Here is an 18671-nt window from a genome sequence, read left to right on the forward strand (position 1 = left end):
ATCAGTATTCATGAAGTCAGCTGTATCCCTTTCTATGTTACTAAAGTCTGCACTAAATAATCCTAAGTAATTAACCATGCATCTTTTATTCATTTGATTTGACTTTGAGGTAAATAATATGCCTTTTTCAAGTTTGATACCATTAAACGCACAAGGATTTTCTTCTAATTATTTTCTTTGAAATCCTATCTTCATTGATTTCGCCATTTTTCAATTATCATCTTGTTTCATTGAATTGTATTTTTTATTGATTCATCAAAGACATAAGAATAAAACAGGCCTATGCTGATGCATTATTTATTTAAATATACTCATAGAGTCCTTAAAGACTTTTTCTCCATCTAAATACTGAAGAGTTCACAATTCCTTACAGAGTTTTATCCCCTGTAGGCCGAAGAGTTGAATCCATCAAAGAACACTTTCTTGCTGTATCGTTTGTTGTCCCTTAAATCTGGAATTGACTCTTGGTGATTTTCGTGGTACCTGAAATTATTTAATACTTAAAATATATAAACATTTAATCCTTGTTAAATAAGAATCTCCTATTCCAGATGTTTTCTTTTCTAGACGAATTTTGTGAGGAAAAGATACATTTTCATCTCTACTTTTCTATGGCTTTAAAGAGTATATTGTAGTAATTTTATGGATGCTTTGTTTCAAAATGCAAATAGATTTGACAGTTATATATAGATTTGCAAAGTGGTATATTCTTTATTTTTGGATCCTTATCTAAAATGACCTAATGATCATTTTTCTCTTTTCAATAAATAGAATTACAACTTGGACTTATAATTTTAACAGGGAAACCCATTATCTAATCTTTTTACCATGTTCAATTAAAAGCTTTTACCATGTTCTTTGGAAATTTAGGATTAACTTTACGGTAATAACCAATATGCCCCCCAAAGCAAATTGATTTCTAGTTTTGGAAATGTCAGTTGAGTAACTTTAAATTTCAGTTTTTTTATGAATTTTACAGAAAAATGTAAACAAATTTTATTTAACCATGTGTGTTGATATGATTGTGGAATGATATATTGAACTATGTCAATATTCTCCTGAACAAACACATCTATAAATTTTCTAAAAAAATGTTATCCATTTTGTCCTCTTTCTGAAAAAGAATATAATGCATCATATTTTAAAACAAAAATTGTGAATACACTGCTTTGACACTATAATATTTTCTGTAATTTATATTTCTTACAATTTATTGAATTCAGCACATTTCAGGAAGTTTTCAAAACACGCAAATATATGCAATATACCGCATATAGTTCTTTTATTTAACCTGATATAATTGTGAACTGATATTTACTTTTTGCCTGATGAGAGGCATAGTCACGTTTGTGTGTATTTCAGATACTTCTCTTTAAATGACAACTAGGCATATCTATCGTCTATTTACCCCTATTCTTTATTCCCTATTTCCTTTGCTAGTCTCTGATTTTAATGCCACAATATAATACAACTCAAAAACAGAGCGATGCTTAAATGTCAATATATTCTCCACCCGTTAATGTAACTTGATACTTAGAATTAACTATCGTGGTGGTATTTTCAAACACCCTAATAAACTGCAATTAGTTCTCCATGCTTCTAAAGGCATTCGGAATAATTCGTATTGATTTTATAACTTATTAACAATGAAGATGATCGAGCATTGTAAGATAATGCTCACACATATGATTTCTCCATTAACACGAAAACACGAAACACCGTCCCGAGAGATTTCGAAACGCAAACGTCACCCTTTGTAAAGGTCACATGATTTAATGTCTAGCATCAGTCTATTTCAAACACTCTTCAGCTCAGATCGCAACCGCATCTGTGAGTGACGAAGTGATTAGTCTCGAAAAGGCGACAATGTTTGAAAATGTAACAAGATAAAAAGACCTCAGAGATTCCACTTCACAACATCGTAATTCAACTGCAGTACATACAATAATGGGAATTTTTAGACTCGGTTAAATCCAACAAAAAAAAGACAATTTGATATCTCTCGGCAAGTGTAAACGAAGATAGCTTCTGAGGTATATACGAGCTCGAGGGAATCTAATTCTTATAGATTTTTCCTTAACAGTGATTTCCCTACAGACATGTATCAAGTTTCCATTTCTAGAAATAAAAATTGTTCTGAACGCAGTCGCTATTTGAAATATTAATTATAGATATGTAAGAAGGGCATTTGAGGTATAAAGCGCGCATTTAGTTGACATGCAGGGCCGCTTAGGGAATATACAAGACTGTCTTGTGAAGATCTTGCACAATCAATTATACTGTCCTGAAAGTAAATATTGAAATCATTATGCGACATTTATGGGACCTTAGTGTGTTTTGTTTGGCAAACGGAATGAATCATTCAGCAAATCTCTTTTTCAGTCGATTTGTTTTGAAAGCATAAAATGTTTTGCAATGTTTTAACTCCAGTGGGCGAACACCAGTAGTAAGGTGTCTGTCATCCATACTTCTGGCTCTCCGCCTGCATGCCTCAAAAGTTTTTACCAGGAAACAGCTATTTTTTAATGCATTTCGAAAAGTAAACTTGAAAATTCAGAATTGATTTGAATTTTTTTTTTTTTTTTTTTTTTTTTTAAATATTTTTAAGCTACCTAACGACACACATTTTTCATCTTGATTTCTGAAAAATTCTTATAAAAGGCTATTTTTCATTCTCAATAAAGCTAATACACAAATACACGTACGCAATACTTAGATATGATTATTCCTATTTGTTGGTTTTCGATTTCAAGATCTAAAAATGATTGTTTTTTTTAATATTTCAAAGATTTTTAAACAATCAGGCATGGAGATGAATTTTCTAGATATATGACCAAATACTTGATAAGATATCTCTCTCTCTCTCTCTCTCCAATTTTCTGTCTTTTTTGGAAATCTTAAAAATTCTCCTTCACTCTGTAATTTAGATATTGGCAAACTTTGAATGTTTTCTTTCCATTGATTGCTATTTCTATTTTTTTTATAATAATATTTATTAAAATATCTTTAGCATAAAGTAATTTCTGATATTTTTATAGCTGAAACTATTTTTTTTATATGATATTTATTAAAATATCTTTAGCTTAAAGTAATTTCTGATATTTTTATAGCTAACACTTTATACCTCAAATCTCCGATTTGGGGCATAAAATGATTTGCTCTATCTAAGATTGAATTTTTGTGAAAGGCTTTGTGTTGTATAGTATATTTACAAGACCTATCAACTCATTTAGATATATAAAAACACAAAAATAAGTTAACCAAAGCTCTTAGTGGAACAAGTGCCATACCACGATATACCAACCTAGATTTCTTCCTGCAAAATTAGAATTAATGCAACAGAGAAGATTTTATTTTTCAAATCAACTTACCTTTTCTGTAGATCAGATTGTCCTTTCAGTGTTAGCTTTTCTGAGGCTGCCGAATCTAACCACTGATTGATGGTGCAGGGAAGATCACTTCGAGTGAAAAGAGGAATTGTTCTCGGAATTCCCGGAACTTTTGCTTCCATCATATTCATTTCCTCTTTTACAGCTTTCATTTCCGGTACGAGTTTGGTGGGAATCAAAGGACGCTCGTGCTTTTTTATTGGATGAGAGATTTTCTTTACTTTTTCTTTATTTGTTGGGAAATCTAAATCTACATTTGACAGATCTTCATTGTGTAATGCTGATGGCAACTGATAGTTGTAAATGGCGGAAGTCAGAAAATGATAGTTTTGATTTCTGTCCATATCTCTGGCTTTCATAGTGCTTCCATCACGCAAATTCTTTGGAGGAATAGGTACGGTGTATGGATATTCATAGGTAGACACTCCTGGCTTTGAATTATCGGTATTCCCAAAATACGTGCAAAAGGCTTCAGGGCCAGAACAGTCGGCCTCGTTTTCAAATCGAGGCCAGTTTTCAGGATTGATGATTGCCTCGTAATCTTGCCGTGGAGTTGGTTTGACCTCTAGATTATACCCTATGTCATCAGCAAACCTTACCCGTTTTGGTTTTCTCGCTTCACACACTGAACGAGAATTTCCGAGATTCTCTGTTCCTGCAATTTCCGGGTAAATGCTTTTATACCGAGAGCTGCAGTATAACTTTCTTTGCATTTGGTCAATTGCCTCTCTAGTGGGCTCTTCAAGAACAAAATTTCCTGAAAATGTGGGGGGAAAAACTCTTTAACTTTCTGTATCTGTCAACGTCAATATCCCAACAACTTCTACAAGTATAGAGCTACTTGTATCAAGGTAAACAAGAAAACATTGTTGTAACCAGCAATTGTCGCCCGGGAAATATATAAAGTAAACAATGAAAATGAGTCTTGATCATCAAACCGCTTCGATATGAGTGAAAAGGCATGCGTCTAATTGATGGATATGATATGTTACTTAAAGTCGGATAAAAATTATTAAAAAACGATACCATTTTGAATTATAATTATAAATTTGGCTTTATAAAGTATAAATTCAAAAGTTAGACACACGCATCACCTATATTTAAAAATGTATTATTTTTCAATTTTTAATATAAAACACGAACTGTGCAGAGTACGTTTTTATCCGAGAAGTAAAATTTAATGTTCTAAAAAAAGGGATCTGTCATTTTTTCGAAGAAAATGAAAGCAACTATATATATTAAATATGAAAAACGTATATATTTTTACAGATTCACTTTATGGAAGTAATTATATTATGTATCTCGTAATTTACAAAAAAAGAACATTCTGATTAACAGTCTTTTCAATGTTTAGAAAACCTTTAATTCTTTATAACATTTGAATTATTTCACACTTAAACTTATATTTATGGCATTTTGGGCTGCAATAAGTGATTGTAAATACAGCTTAATTTGATATAATTATGCATGATGTATTCATTTATAGTATATACTTTAAAGACGTTTCCAAGGAAGGATACAATTATTTTTTAAAAGAAAAAAATCGTATATTTTTATTGTCTGGTGTAGAACAAATGGAAGGATCGGAGCGGATCAGAAAATCTTGGCTTGCGGACACCTTGCAAATGCATCATAGAAAACTATCATTTTTGTCTGTTAACAAAATTAATAAGAATAATGCAACATGGTTTCTTCTTTATAAACCTAGGTTTGAAGATAAAGTAAAAAGTATTTACTTATACATTATAATTCAGAAATCTCTAGATATTTATGAACTTTAGTTAAAAAAAAACAACAACATTCAGACACAATACCTTCTTCATCTGTTCGTGCTGTGAGATTCTGTGGAAACACTTCAAATGTGGCCTTCCTAGCTTTACTGCTGGTTCGGTAAGTTTTTGTGTCCCCAACCACGCTGAAAAAATATGCAGAGACATATGTTGTTCAGTCAAGAAATCATTAATATTTAGAGTTGTCTCGCTTTCCACGTAGAATTACTAACCTGCAGTCCACATCAGTAGGTTTCGGAATCCTGTGTAAAGAAAAATGAATTAGATATATAAACAAATAAACAAAAAAAATAATAATAAAGAAAGTGTGTCACTTTGGTTTTTTTAAATTTCATTTTACTAAAAATAAAAAGATATTTGTAACTGCAAAGGATTTCAAAAAAGACAATTCTAAGAAAACATGTTAAAAAAAATAGATTTTTAAACTAAGTAGAATTCTTTTAATCATGCAATATTGATATTAAAGATAACTCAGCTATGATTTTAAAAATATTAAACCCACTTACATGTGACCATCGAACTTCTCACTAGAGTTGCCCTCTGCTGGCATCTGATGACAGCAGTCGAAGTTATTTCGACTATAAATAAAATACAGTTTACATTTCGTGTAATAAGAATAGTATTGGTAAAAGATGTGGAAAAATCTAGGAATTAAATGTGATTTTGCTTTAATTTTCCAGCACTACGTTTATAGTTTTTCATATCACTTATTTTTTTACATAACCCTAAACATTTCATTTACTTAATTTTTGAATGTAATACATGTATTTTTATATATTTATTTGTTTATGCATTTCCTAAATACATTTTTTTTTTTTTTTTCATTTATTTATTTAAAAAGTGATTTTTTAAAATATAAACAACTACTGAGATGTATACGCCGCATTAATAATTAATTATTGAATATAAAGGGAGACAGGCTTCTTCAATTAGAATTTTCAAAGCAACATTCATGAACCGCCAGACATTGTTTACAATTACTCGGTACACCAACAAAGATTTTTTAAGTTTTATTATATAAACAATCTATAAAATTTCTTCCAAAATGTACATAAAATAAAGATCTTAATTTACTTTCAACATTAATTCAATACGATATGAAAAGCAAAGCACATTTTAATGAGTGTATGCCTTCCTTTCACATTAAAGCAATCGAGTTGTGATATTTGTTAGAACTGAATTCATTGACGTTTCTGGCAATAATTAAGAGTGTACTATTTAAAGAATAATAAGGGTTAATTGACCTTTTCCTTGTTAATTCTTATTCTTTGATGCATGTTAAATGAATTAACTATGGAGAGAGAGAAAAAAAAAATAAATTCTACAAGTGGAAGGGAAGTGTTTATAACAAGTGGCCAGGTTTTTAAAACAGTTATTAAAACGTCAAATATTCATTTCGTTTCGATATCTTGCACCTGAAAGCAATAACATAAGCGTATGTGTATTGCCAGTTGTTCGCAAGTACACCAACAAAGATTATGAAATTATATTTTATAATTTAAACAATATAAAATATCTTGCAAAATGTGCACTAACAACAAACATCAGCGTTATCACTTTTCTAAGCTCCTTATTTTTGTACAAGCTCTAAGATAACATATTAACGCATTTATAACAATTATTGGCTCCAACAGCAGAACGATATACATGTCAGACAAAACAGAAAAATATAGTTATGTCTACATTTATTTAAATAAATTTAACTACTGATCTGATTTTTGGCAATTTGTTAATAAAAATTTGAGCTGTTTATCGCATTTTTAATGTAAAAAACATAAACTTTAGAAAACTCCCTTTTTGGAAACATTGCAATACCAATGAACAACATCAATGACCATTATATAATACAGTACTTGTAACATGTAGGTTGATCGATTCGAAAGCCAAAAGGGAATTAAATAGGCCTAGTGTACGACTAATCATTTACAATCCGATGACTAATAATTACATTTGTGTTACATGTATATATAGAAAATTTGGAGAGGCCATAAAAAATTGAAAAGTCAGAATAGATATAGACGACTAATAATTTACTTATAATTAACTAATTATTATTACAACAAATAATTGGCCATCTAACATGATACATTAATTAGGCGTAAATGTTATCTCTATCTCTCTCACTCTCTCTCTCTCTATCTTTTTTCTCTCTCTCTTCTCTCTCTGTTATAAATTTCAAAATTCAAATAGATTTTTTAAAGAAATCTTATAATTTTCTCTCCGGAATTTATTGATGACAAGAAAAAGATTATGAAGTTTACTATGATTTTTTTTTCTTCAAAACAATTACAAGTATCATATGAATGTGAAGGATTACAATAAATTATGTCTAAATCATCTATCTTAACCGCGTTTCAATAATGCTCGTATACATATGAACTATTTATAATATTGATCTTGAACTAAGCCTATTATTATTTAAGGTTGTTGTTTTATAGCTATTATTTATAAAAATTATTATTAAAAATAGATGTAGCTTCTGTTAAGTCATAACATGCTTCTCTAAATTGAAGAGGCTATAAAATCTATTTTTGGATCCACAGATTTACAAAACAACATTGTATGGTCTAATTTATGGTAACCATTAATAGACACTGTATTTAAAAGAAAGCGTTTTCTAGGTACTAAATGTACATTATATACATGTATGTAAGTTACTTTCCGTTCAATCTCATTTTCATCTCCTTAAAAGTTTCTTTGTTCTTTAATCATATTTTAAAAGTGATTTTATAAATAAGTAAAACATAGAATGGATGAAGTTGGAATCATAAAAAAAATAAACTTACCGAGAAGGATTCATCTTGTTGCGATTATGACGTCACAGTTCGAATAGCTTTACTTACTGTGACGTCATTGACTAAGACTTTCAGTGACGTCATGCTCTTCATGAAGCTTGCGTTTTGACATTGAGTTGTCATTTATTTTTCAGACAAGAACAAGGTAAAACAAAAAAGTCTAGGCCAAAATAAAAAATACCTTTGTTTCCCCTAACGCGACCGACCCAATTAAATCGCGCCGACTGAGAATATATTTTAAAAAAGATGATTCAAAATTTTTTTTTATTGTCAACCAAGTTTTATAAAATACAATTTCATCAAAATCAATTTTTAACAGAACGGTCGACATTGTTCTAGGTACTGTGATTTTCAAGGATTTGTTGGAAATGAGATGGCGCCCAGTTGTGATTAATTAAAGAGAATTAGTTCTTCATAAAACAACGGCGACGTCTCAATCTTATGCCTTTAGCTAACTAGAATTCTTCACTCTTGAAACAATTTGAAAATAAAATTTACAATGACTAATTTAGAGTGTTTCGGAGGTGTCTTGGCGTCTCCATGTGAGTAAATAAATTTTCGAAAGGGACGGTAAACAACAAATAAACAAATCTGTCTGTTGAATTTTAGGTACGTAATACATGGAAAGGCCAGCCTCATGAACAGATGAGGGGCCCACCTAGTGAACACATCATTCAATTTCACTGTATTTTATTTAATTTGAGTTTTGATCTAATAACCAGTTCATCTATGTTCCTATGTTTACTATATGCCATTATGGAATCATAGGAGTTGTTGTAAATATGTCTGCATACTTTCATCCTGATAAATATAATTCAGTTGTCCTTTTTCATGCCTTTATTTGCGGGTTAAACTTTGAGACTATGACATTGTTTATAGCATGATTTGGTTTGGTTCATTTAAATATTGTTTACATAGTTACTCTTTCCAAATAGTTTTGAAATCATTTAAATTCAGCTTCCTGAGACGTCCGGTGTATTTTTCTTTAATAAGGTCCTTAAAGATTGGTTGTTTCTTTGCTTATTCTTTCCCTTCGAGATTTTTTGGGACGACATTTGAACATTTCCCCATTGCTCCAAATTTAGACGTACTACGCACTTTTTTGCCATTAAGCAGTGACGGATCTTTTTTGAGCCAGCATCTTCCGCGAAACTGGACATAGGTTTTTATGTTCCATTAATTTTGAAGGACCGTCTTCAACGTGCCTCATTGGTATTTTAAACTGCGACTTAAAATTAGCAACTTCCATCTTAACTTCAAAGCAAAATGCTCCAGAATCACTGTAAATCTCACGGCCCTAAAAAAAGTACATTGATTGTCTATAAGCACTTGAGGCTGATTGAAGGTTTGAAAAAATATACTCTGATGTCCAGTCTTTGCGTATTTGAGAATCTTGCCAGTTATTCAATTTATATAAATGTACTTTGGCGTGAGATATTTCACAAGCTCAACTAAATTACAGCTGTGAATTAAATAATCATTAATTTTGCTTTTAAACGGCATATGTATGATACCAGTACTTAGCATTTTGTTCACACATCAATTTCTTTTGTACTTTCTTATTTATAAATGTAATTTTCCATTGAATTTTAAAATGTATTTTCAAAGCTGCTATCAGAAAATAAAATTGTTTTTACAACTTGAGAATTTAGGGTCGGGTTAGGGGAAACAAAAATATTTTTAATTCCGGCCCTACATTAAAATATTTTTTTCTCAATACTTTAGTAATAAATTATGCGTTTTCACTGTTTCACTTAGAATTTCATTGTTTTTACTACACTTACAAAAAAACTTTACTCATTAGTTCTACGAAATTATATATTTCCCTATTGATAGTATTTATACCCTCCTTTTAAATTTTAATTAAAAAATATCAATCTTTTCAGATAATATTTAGAAATTAACAGCTAAGAATAAAATAATATAAATGTTTAATCTACATTATAAATTCACGTATCTGTCATAATCTGATGCATGTCTTTGAACAACTGTAATACAATCAAATCACACTTTGAAAACGTTAACATTTTAAATATCTACATGCCCACATTCATCTCCTCAGCTTATACATGTATGCAGCGACTGCACAAAACTGACGTGTTCATGGCGCAATAAAACGCTAATCAAACTGCTACATTTTCTCACTATCTTGATGCATTACCCTACTGTAAACATAATTCAACAGTTTATCAGCGAATGAAGAGAAAATAAACGAACGGATTTATAGAGTAATTTAAGAGAATAAAAACCCGAGCCAGATTGAACATCACAGTTTTCATTGTCTCAAATTTTTCTTTGTCCATCGATAAGATCTCCCTCATGTAAAGAAGCCGTAGCGAATCTGCAATAACATACGGTGCCAAGAAGGCAATATAGGAAACCATGATCAAACTTATCATCTTTGAAATCTTCTTTATGTAAAACGATTTTTCCGGAAGAAGGGATTTTCTCATCACATTCATCTCGGCTACGTATAAACTCACAAAGAAACAGATTGGGACTATCAAGATATACAAAGCAATCGCTAGCTGAACTATGGAATCTGTGTTCTCGTCCACGTGTCCTTTGTAATATTGTCGATTGTACCAACCATATATAAGTCCAAGTACCAAACTAAGCAACCATGATGACAAGGAAGCAATCACAACTTTACCGGAAGTTAGGCAATATTTCATTGTGAAAGGATGAACAATTAATCCATAGCGGACCAATGCCAACAGAATTATATGCATGGCGGAGGAATGAACCACGACGGCCGTTATTGTCATTAATGTCTCTCGAGTTGAAATACTGATCTCAATACGACAATGTGACAAAGGTACCCGGATGTATTGAAAACACAAGGTCAAAAGGTCAGCAATGGCGAGACATGATATACATACGGGTACTGGCCTGTGTAATTTTTTCTCGATTATCACTTTGGAGGCTGTAATTAGATTTCCAGTGAATCCGAAAATTAAGATCATAGATGTTATCACCAATACAACAATTTCTTCCTCAGAACAAAGAAGACTGCTTTTGATTCTATCCTCATCTGGAAGTGACGTCACATTATCTGCTATTTGCATGTTTTCCACAAGCACCAAAATACCAATTTTAGGTTTCCTATAATTTTACTTTTACATCGGGAATATTGCACATTTTAATGATCCCATCTAGATCAGTTAACTTGTTTTCTTTGTTAAAACGAAATAATTCTGCAACTTGGTAAATGATTTCTGAGCATTGCATTTCCAATTTACAACATGGCTGTAAGTGGTGCAACTACATGTGTATTCACAAACCAGAGTAAATTTATGCCGCGTTACCAATCTTTCAGAATATATAATTTTCAAAATATATTCAAGGATAAATTTCACTATGCCAGAAGAAGTCGATTAATTTATTCCCAAATTAGCAGTTTTAAAGGCAATAAAACAATATTTTCACACCACGATGTCAAATTATATCTCATGGTTACAGCCAAGAGTTTGCATGATCCGAAATTTGAGAGTCTCTTAATTTCCAAAAACCCGTCATAAACATCATAATCCACGGTATGTGATGCACGTGTAATTGCAATAAAAATCTCGTAGATCCTCGGTGCACCAATTACACAACTCCTCCTTAACGACTGTTTTAATTAATACGTTTATTTTTATGATGTCAGAACACGATGAAGGTATTCAGAATGGTATAGTCATCGCCCAAGCTCACTGCAGCGATCTTGTCAAACCTCTTAAACATTTTTGACAGCTGTCGAAAAAAAAATAATAAATCGGGGGTATACGTATTGCGTTCCTCGATTTTTATTACTGAGCACAGATTCTTCTAAATGTATTAATGAAGAAACGATCGAACAAGTGTCGAAAGTATCCAAGTTGAACAAGAAGAAACTTGTTATAGAAATCAGCAGCAAGCGATCCTATCTTGTAGCCTTAAGTCGAAACAATCAGGAGAAGTGTATATATGCTGCTATGTGCATTTACGATAGATGTATTTATCCATGATGTTATTGTCCCCCGCTTGAAAAGTGGGGGATATTAATTTGGGTTTGTCCGTCCGTCCGTCCGTCCGTCCGTCCGTCTGTCCGTCCGTCCGTCCGTCCGTCCGTCTTTCTGTCTGTCTGTAACGCTTTCGTTTCCACACGATATCTCGAGAACCCTTTGAGCTTTTGCAATGAAATTTAGCATAGCAACTCCCTATGTACTAAAGAAGACCCCTATTGATTTTGAGGTCAAAAGGTCAAAGGTCAAGGTCATAAATAAGCAAATTCTGTCTGTTAAAACACTTTCCTTTCCACACGATATCTCTAGAACCATTTGAGCTATTGCAATGAAATTTTACATAACAACTCCCTGTGGCCTAAAGAAGACCCCTATTGATTTTGAGGTCAAAAGGTCAAAGTTCAAGGTCGTAAATTTATACATTCTGTCTGTGTGTAACACTATCATTTCCGGGCGATATTTCAAGAAGATTTTGAGCTTATGCAACGTAATTTTATACCAAAACTCCCTAGGACGTCTCTCGCCCCTCTCAAAGTGCCCCGCCCCGTTTGTTTTATAAGTATTTATAGTATTACATGTCGCTATTTTTAGCGCAGGAGCATGAGGAGAGTTATTGCGTATAAAACAGGTTCTCGGCGGACTTTATGTTCTTATTACATCTATTAGAACTGTTTAATAAAGGCTAAATAAATCAAACACCATGGATTGTGTAAAATTTTGAGAATACCGAACATGAAAACATGAATATATACATGTATGTGACTTCAGTTCTGCATATACTTCACTCCGAGTAAAGCGACTCCGTGCTCTAGTGGTTATGTCTCTCGCTTCAAATGTGAAAGGTACCGGGATCGAGTCTCGGTTGAATCGTTCTTTTTTCTTTTTTTTTTTTTTTAAATACTTTTTTTTTTTTACTAAATGATAGTATTCAGCATGTGAAATGAAAAATTTATGAGGTTATAAAATCATCATTACAGTGTGATAAATATTCCATATGAAAAAATCTTCTATACACATAATAAAGAATAAGCAATCAAATCTTTATATGCATATTGACATACATGTATTTTATTTCCTTCAGTATACATGTATACATTTAATAATTCTACAAATTCAGTCAGGGGGAGCCGACTTTTTCCCTAAGCGGGGGACACGAATTCTCTGAATTAGCTTGTTTTTATTAGAACGGTTGCAAAAAACAACCTCATGGAAGTTAGTGGCCAGTATTGTTGCAGGGGCACCCAGTTTGTATCTGAAAATCAACGAATTTTTTGGGGGGAATGTCTGAATGTGTAATGCAATCTAATGTCCATTGGTCAGCATGGGGTACAGAATTTGGCGCAGTTGTAAATTAAAAGCAGAAAAAAAACATAAAGCTGTATACACGTTGCAAATGAGCCCATCTTATGTATGAATGTAAACATTTTTTGGGGGGTGGGGTGAAAAAAATTGTTTTACATGATGTTTGGAATGTAATATAGGACTCTATAGAAAGAAATTTTTATTAGAGCCAATTTCTTAATCTTTATTCGGCGGTTGTTATCCATGTTTTTTATATATCAAATCAGAGTAGTTTTAGTTTTATTGTATATTGAACACTATGTTTGGAAAAATGCGTGTTCTACAAAAACGTAGAAAATAATCTAAGTACCTCTGGCTAATACAGTTTAATTTCGCCTGCGGAGCACATTGGTACAGGAATCACTTTACCCAGGTCTGTGTGTCTGTCACATCCTACATCTTAATTGGGAACTAAAATTGTTATAAAGTTAACATATACGTATGTGCTTGGCGCTATAGGATTACCATCTCATGATCCTGGAAGTTGACATTTAACATACATTGTACATATATTACTGACATTTTGAGATAACTTTATTCTATTTAGCAGGTGTAAAAAGGACATTTTATCATAAGATATTAAATAAAAGAACCTGATTTACAGATAACTAAATGTGTTTTGGATTTTTATCGACAGGGTCTTTCAAAGCACATTATTTACAATAACAAAATAAACTGAAAATACACTTTCAGGAATCCAATATTTAATTTTATCACAATATTACTATAGTATTCATGGATTTTTCAAGCAAATGCATGAGTTAATGATTCTAGTAAATTTGACTTATACAAAATTAGCAAAAACAAGCTGCGGTGAGCTTGCCTATGAGCATAAGAATACATAAAACAACAATTATTAGAATAATAATTGTATCTATGTATTGAATGCGATAACTTAGCTGGAGGCTTCCGGTAGGATTAATTTTGGTAGATAGTGAACATTCTTAGATCCACGCCTTGGTTGATGGATTACATATAATAGGTGTAAGGTCACGTGGTCAGCTCAGCGAGTCATTCAGTTGTATTGTGATAACCCGCATGCTGACCACGCTAACATCAGGCACGTCTATTTTGAAGACCCTCCTCCACCCCGGCATTCCTACCCCTTAAAATGGGTATTAATGTGTCATGTAAACTCATATATTTGATTGGTTCTGATTTAATTTGTTTATATTTTTTTATGTACAATTATTTTGTTACACTGCTATCCTTGGCCTATTTTGTTTTGATGTGACATCTTTTTGCTAACTTTTTCATATGATGTTTTGATTGTCTTGTCTTACAGATACTTTTTCTAGTCAGTTTTGGGGGATCAGACATTATCATATTTTACGTAACTGCTAATCAAAGCCTGTGAATCTGATCCCCTTCTTGTTTGTTAAATTGTTCACATTTATACCGTCATTTTAATAAATGACATTATTCATCTCTATGAAATTGTTTTATTCGACTTATACAAAATTAGCAAAAACAAGCTGCGGTGAGCTTGCCTATGAGCATAAGAATACATAAATTAAAGAGCAAGAGCCCTCGTACTTAGTATGAGTATATCAACAACAATAGACTTTTCGTCAATTAAATGAGATTATTTAATATGTTAATAAAATAATCTGTCTTATGATCTTCAGAAATAGGCCTTTCATTATGTATTGGCATATTTTGGATCAGAGGTTGTGCTCTATATGAAATTTTGAAAAAATGCTTCTACTTTAGGTCATTTTCAAATGAATTTACAGGATATGAGGAAAATGACGCATTTTGTGACGTCATAATGCATTGACTAGATGTGAAATTACGTCACAATTAATAGATACGTGGTCACCAACAGTCCAAGTGATAAATACTGCATTTGCAACCAAAATGAGCAGTTTTGAATTTTCAGAAATTCTCAGGGCCAAATAAGGCCCAAAGTGGCTCTACCTCTTATATAAACAACCTGACCAGTATAACTTAAGATTTGTTTTACATCTGTAAGGATGCTTTAAAGCAACGCACTTTGGAACACATCAGTTAATACCTATATTTGTACTGATTTGCCACTCGGGGTGGTAGGTAATCTTTTCTTAGGGGGGGTGGCTTTTTTAGTTCACAAACAAGGTCTTGTACTTTTAGCATTTTTATTTTAACAACCAGTGCACAATAATTAAGATTTGCTTTTGAAAATGCTTAACATAATCAGAGTGTTATTAATTGATATAAAGGCTTGAAGTTTACTTTTTTCTACTAAGATAAGTTATAAATAGTCTTCAATATTGTTAAAGTTTCGCACTTGCAAGAAGATGTTCATCTCTTATCTTTAACGGTAATTTGAAAATTTTGAGATAAAGAAAAAAATAAGTATACGATGTACTTTATATGAAGTGTGTATTAAAGAACAAACGGGCTGAGAGAGAATACATGGAACTTTAGTCGTCCATACTACACTCATGTTACAAATTAAATTCTTTAGAAATGAAAGAATTTGACCATTGAAATACAATTAATAGACGACAAATTAAAGGAAATAATTTTAATTAAAAAAAAACTTTCATACAAAATTCAAATCATGTTACTCAAGGTGTAAACAAATGAAAGTCTTTATAGAAAAACAAATCGGAAACGGTTCAATTTAATATATTGTGCTTTCTTGTAAAAATAGAGACAATATTCAGACTGATGTTCATGTACTGCATGTACTACTACCTATGACGACGTTTGATTTTGTGACTCCTAGTGGACAACGATTTCACCCGAAAAAGCAATCTGCGGTAGAGAAAGTAAATGAAAGGATTCACGGCATAATTCAACAGAATTATTATCTGTGCTACAGAATAAATTTTTAGTATGACATTGTCATAAATGTCATTGCTTTCTAAAGCACCGAACATCCGATGTTGGTACAGGACACGGAATATGTCAGCAATCACATAAGGGGAGATAAACACGACATAAAGGATTAAAATCACAGTTATCATCCTTGAAATATTCTTAATAGATTTTAATATTCTTTGTTGTAGAAGAGACCTTTTCATTGCACGCAATTCCATGATGTAGAAAATCAAGAAAAACATTATTGGAATTAGTAGAAAATACAGCGCTATGGACAATTGAAGAATGGCGTCCGTTTTCTCTTTAACTTCCTGATTGTAATACTTCCGGTTGTATATTCCGTAGATGATTCCCAAAACGAGGCTGATTAACCAAGAAACACAAGAACACACTATGACTTTTCTAGTAGTAAGACGACATTTCATCTTCAAGGGATGAACTATTAGACCGTAACGAATGGCAGACATCAAAATGATATGCATGGCTGAAGAATTGGTCACAGCTAGAGTACCATTCAGAAGATATTCTTTCACACTTATGTTGGGATAGTTATCACACTGTGCTAGAGGTACCCGAATAAACTGCATACTTAAACTCAAAAAATCTGCAATAGCGAGACATGCTATTGAAACCGGAACTGGCCTTCGCAAACGCTTGTTAAGCACTATTTTGAAAAATGTTGCAATATTTCCAACAACTCCAAGTATCAAAATCACAACTGCAACTATCAGAAACAAATCGTTGTAATTGATGCAATCTTTAAATATATCCACACTGGAGTTGTTTCCTTTTCCGGTGAGATTTGTCATCTCTTTAAAACGTTCAGTTTTCGCATTTTTTAATTAATATAATTATATATATATATTTTTTTTTTACAAACTCCAACACTTTTCCAACACATGCTTGATTTCGATATTTGGACGACATCATCTACTACATGTAACTTGTTCATTTCTCGACGAAATACTGTGTTTTCTAGGGTATGTGATGCACATTGTCATGTTGAATTAAGATATGAGGAAAGATTGTCTAAAAGTATCCGAGCACACAATATTATACGAACTGCTAGACGGTCATAAATTACATTCATATTTCACGTACATATATCATATCGCATGTATGATGCTACATCTACGTTTCAGCGGAAAATGGAACTTACATGTACTGGGAGGCCAAGTCATTTTTGAATTCACTTTAAATCATTCAAATATTATGCCAGCAATATTAAGATTCCTGACCCTAGCAGTTATTCATTCTCCGCCCCATTCGAGATGCTTAACACTGAAATATTTTCCATCCATTATACCCCCGCTTGAAAAGTGGGAAGGTATATAGTGACTGGGATGTTCGTCTGTCTGTCCGTCCATCTGTTACACTATGGGGTACCCAAATCGTATCCGCAAACTCCTCATATACCACTTAATTAATAGAATTTAATGAGACTTTAACAGAATCTTTGTTACATAGTGCCATCCCCTATAATTTACTTTTTCATTCGATACTTATTCCGGGTTTCCCATAGCAAAACATGTACACAGCCATTCTCACTATGATTTGGAAGGATATCCACCTCTTATCCGCAACCCTTGTCATACCACTGAATAAAATTTAATGATACTTTCACATGCAGACTCTTTAATTACCTAATGCCAATGAGACCTCCTATCTTACTTTTTGATCGGACACTTATTACGGGTCCCGCAAAGCAAAACATACACTTTTTTGATTTAAATCATATGAGAGACGGAGGGGGGGAGTACGGAAGCCCGTTGGTGCCATGTACGAAAAATATTTTATCTGGCGGCCGCCACATAAATTATTTTGCAAAAGTTGAGTGTTATTGGGTTAAGAAGATGGATGTTGACACAGCCGCTGCTTACTGATGAAAAAGTTAATGATAAAAAACGAATTCTGAAATATTGGAACACCATTTGTTAGACATCCAAAATGCAAAACTTTATTTAATTCTCAACCAATCATAGCTTACAGCAAACACAAGAATATAGGTGACGAGATAACCTGGTCTCACTAAAACTAACACCATGATTTATGTCCGTGACCCCTGATGCGGCTTCTTAATAACCAAAACACTCTACAAATACTTGCATAATTCAAATTAAATATTAATCTGTTCTATGCAAAAACATATATACTAGAATTGCGGATTGGAGTGTTGGTTCATAACAAATCTCTTACAAGTTTGGTTGATTGATGTCGCTATTATAATTTTAACACTGTGTCCACCTCTGAAATCACACGTTAAAACATATGCATGCGCGCGCATCAGGAAGCCAGGTGTTATCTGGCGGACGCCATATAAATTATGTAGCGGCCGCCAGATATATAAGTGGCGGCCGCTGGATAAATATTTGGCGGCCGCCAGTTAAATATGTGGCGGCCGCCTGATGTTACAATGTATATAGCAGCCGCCAGAAAAATATGTGGCGGCCGCCAGATGTTATATAGCGGCCGCCAGATATTATGTAGCGGCCGCCAGATAAATTATGTGGCGGCCGCCAAATAATAAGTGGCGACCGCGATATATAATATATTTTTTCGTAC

At 32.5% G+C, this 18671-nt stretch overlaps 1 protein-coding gene across 1 annotated transcript; it reads right to left on the reverse strand.

Moving 5' to 3' along the window:
- Positions 1-256: 256 nt before the first annotated feature.
- On the reverse strand, positions 257-17033 carry LOC134247992 (uncharacterized). Its single transcript, XM_062730410.1, has 6 exons — positions 15981-17033; positions 5686-5757; positions 5392-5421; positions 5204-5304; positions 3372-4146; positions 257-483 (listed from the first exon to the last, which is right to left on the reverse strand). Exons 1-6 carry the CDS (start codon positions 16916-16918, stop codon positions 378-380), a joined length of 2022 nt encoding a protein of 673 aa, XP_062586394.1. The 5' UTR covers positions 16919-17033; the 3' UTR covers positions 257-377.
- Positions 17034-18671: the final 1638 nt, after the last annotated feature.

Source organism: Saccostrea cucullata, unplaced genomic scaffold, assembly GCF_032062105.1.
Source record: "Saccostrea cucullata isolate Sc308-1 unplaced genomic scaffold, CSIRO_AGI_Scuc_v1 ctg448, whole genome shotgun sequence".
In the NCBI taxonomy this organism is placed as follows: domain Eukaryota; kingdom Metazoa; phylum Mollusca; class Bivalvia; order Ostreida; family Ostreidae; genus Saccostrea; species Saccostrea cuccullata.

What these genes read in the sequence shown, in the direction of transcription:
- LOC134247992 (XM_062730410.1), bottom strand. Translation starts at nt 16,918, where the DNA reads ATGACAAATCTCACCGGAAAAGGAAACAACTCCAGTGTGGATATATTT. An exon ending in ATCAAACGTCGTCATAGGTA is followed by an intron (nt 5,758 to 15,980) that starts GTAGTACATGCA and finishes TTTTATTTATAG; the next exon opens with TCGAAATAACTTCGACTGCT. An exon ending in CCTACTGATGTGGACTGCAG is followed by an intron (nt 5,305 to 5,391) that starts GTTAGTAATTCT and finishes ATATTTTTTCAG; the next exon opens with CGTGGTTGGGGACACAAAAA.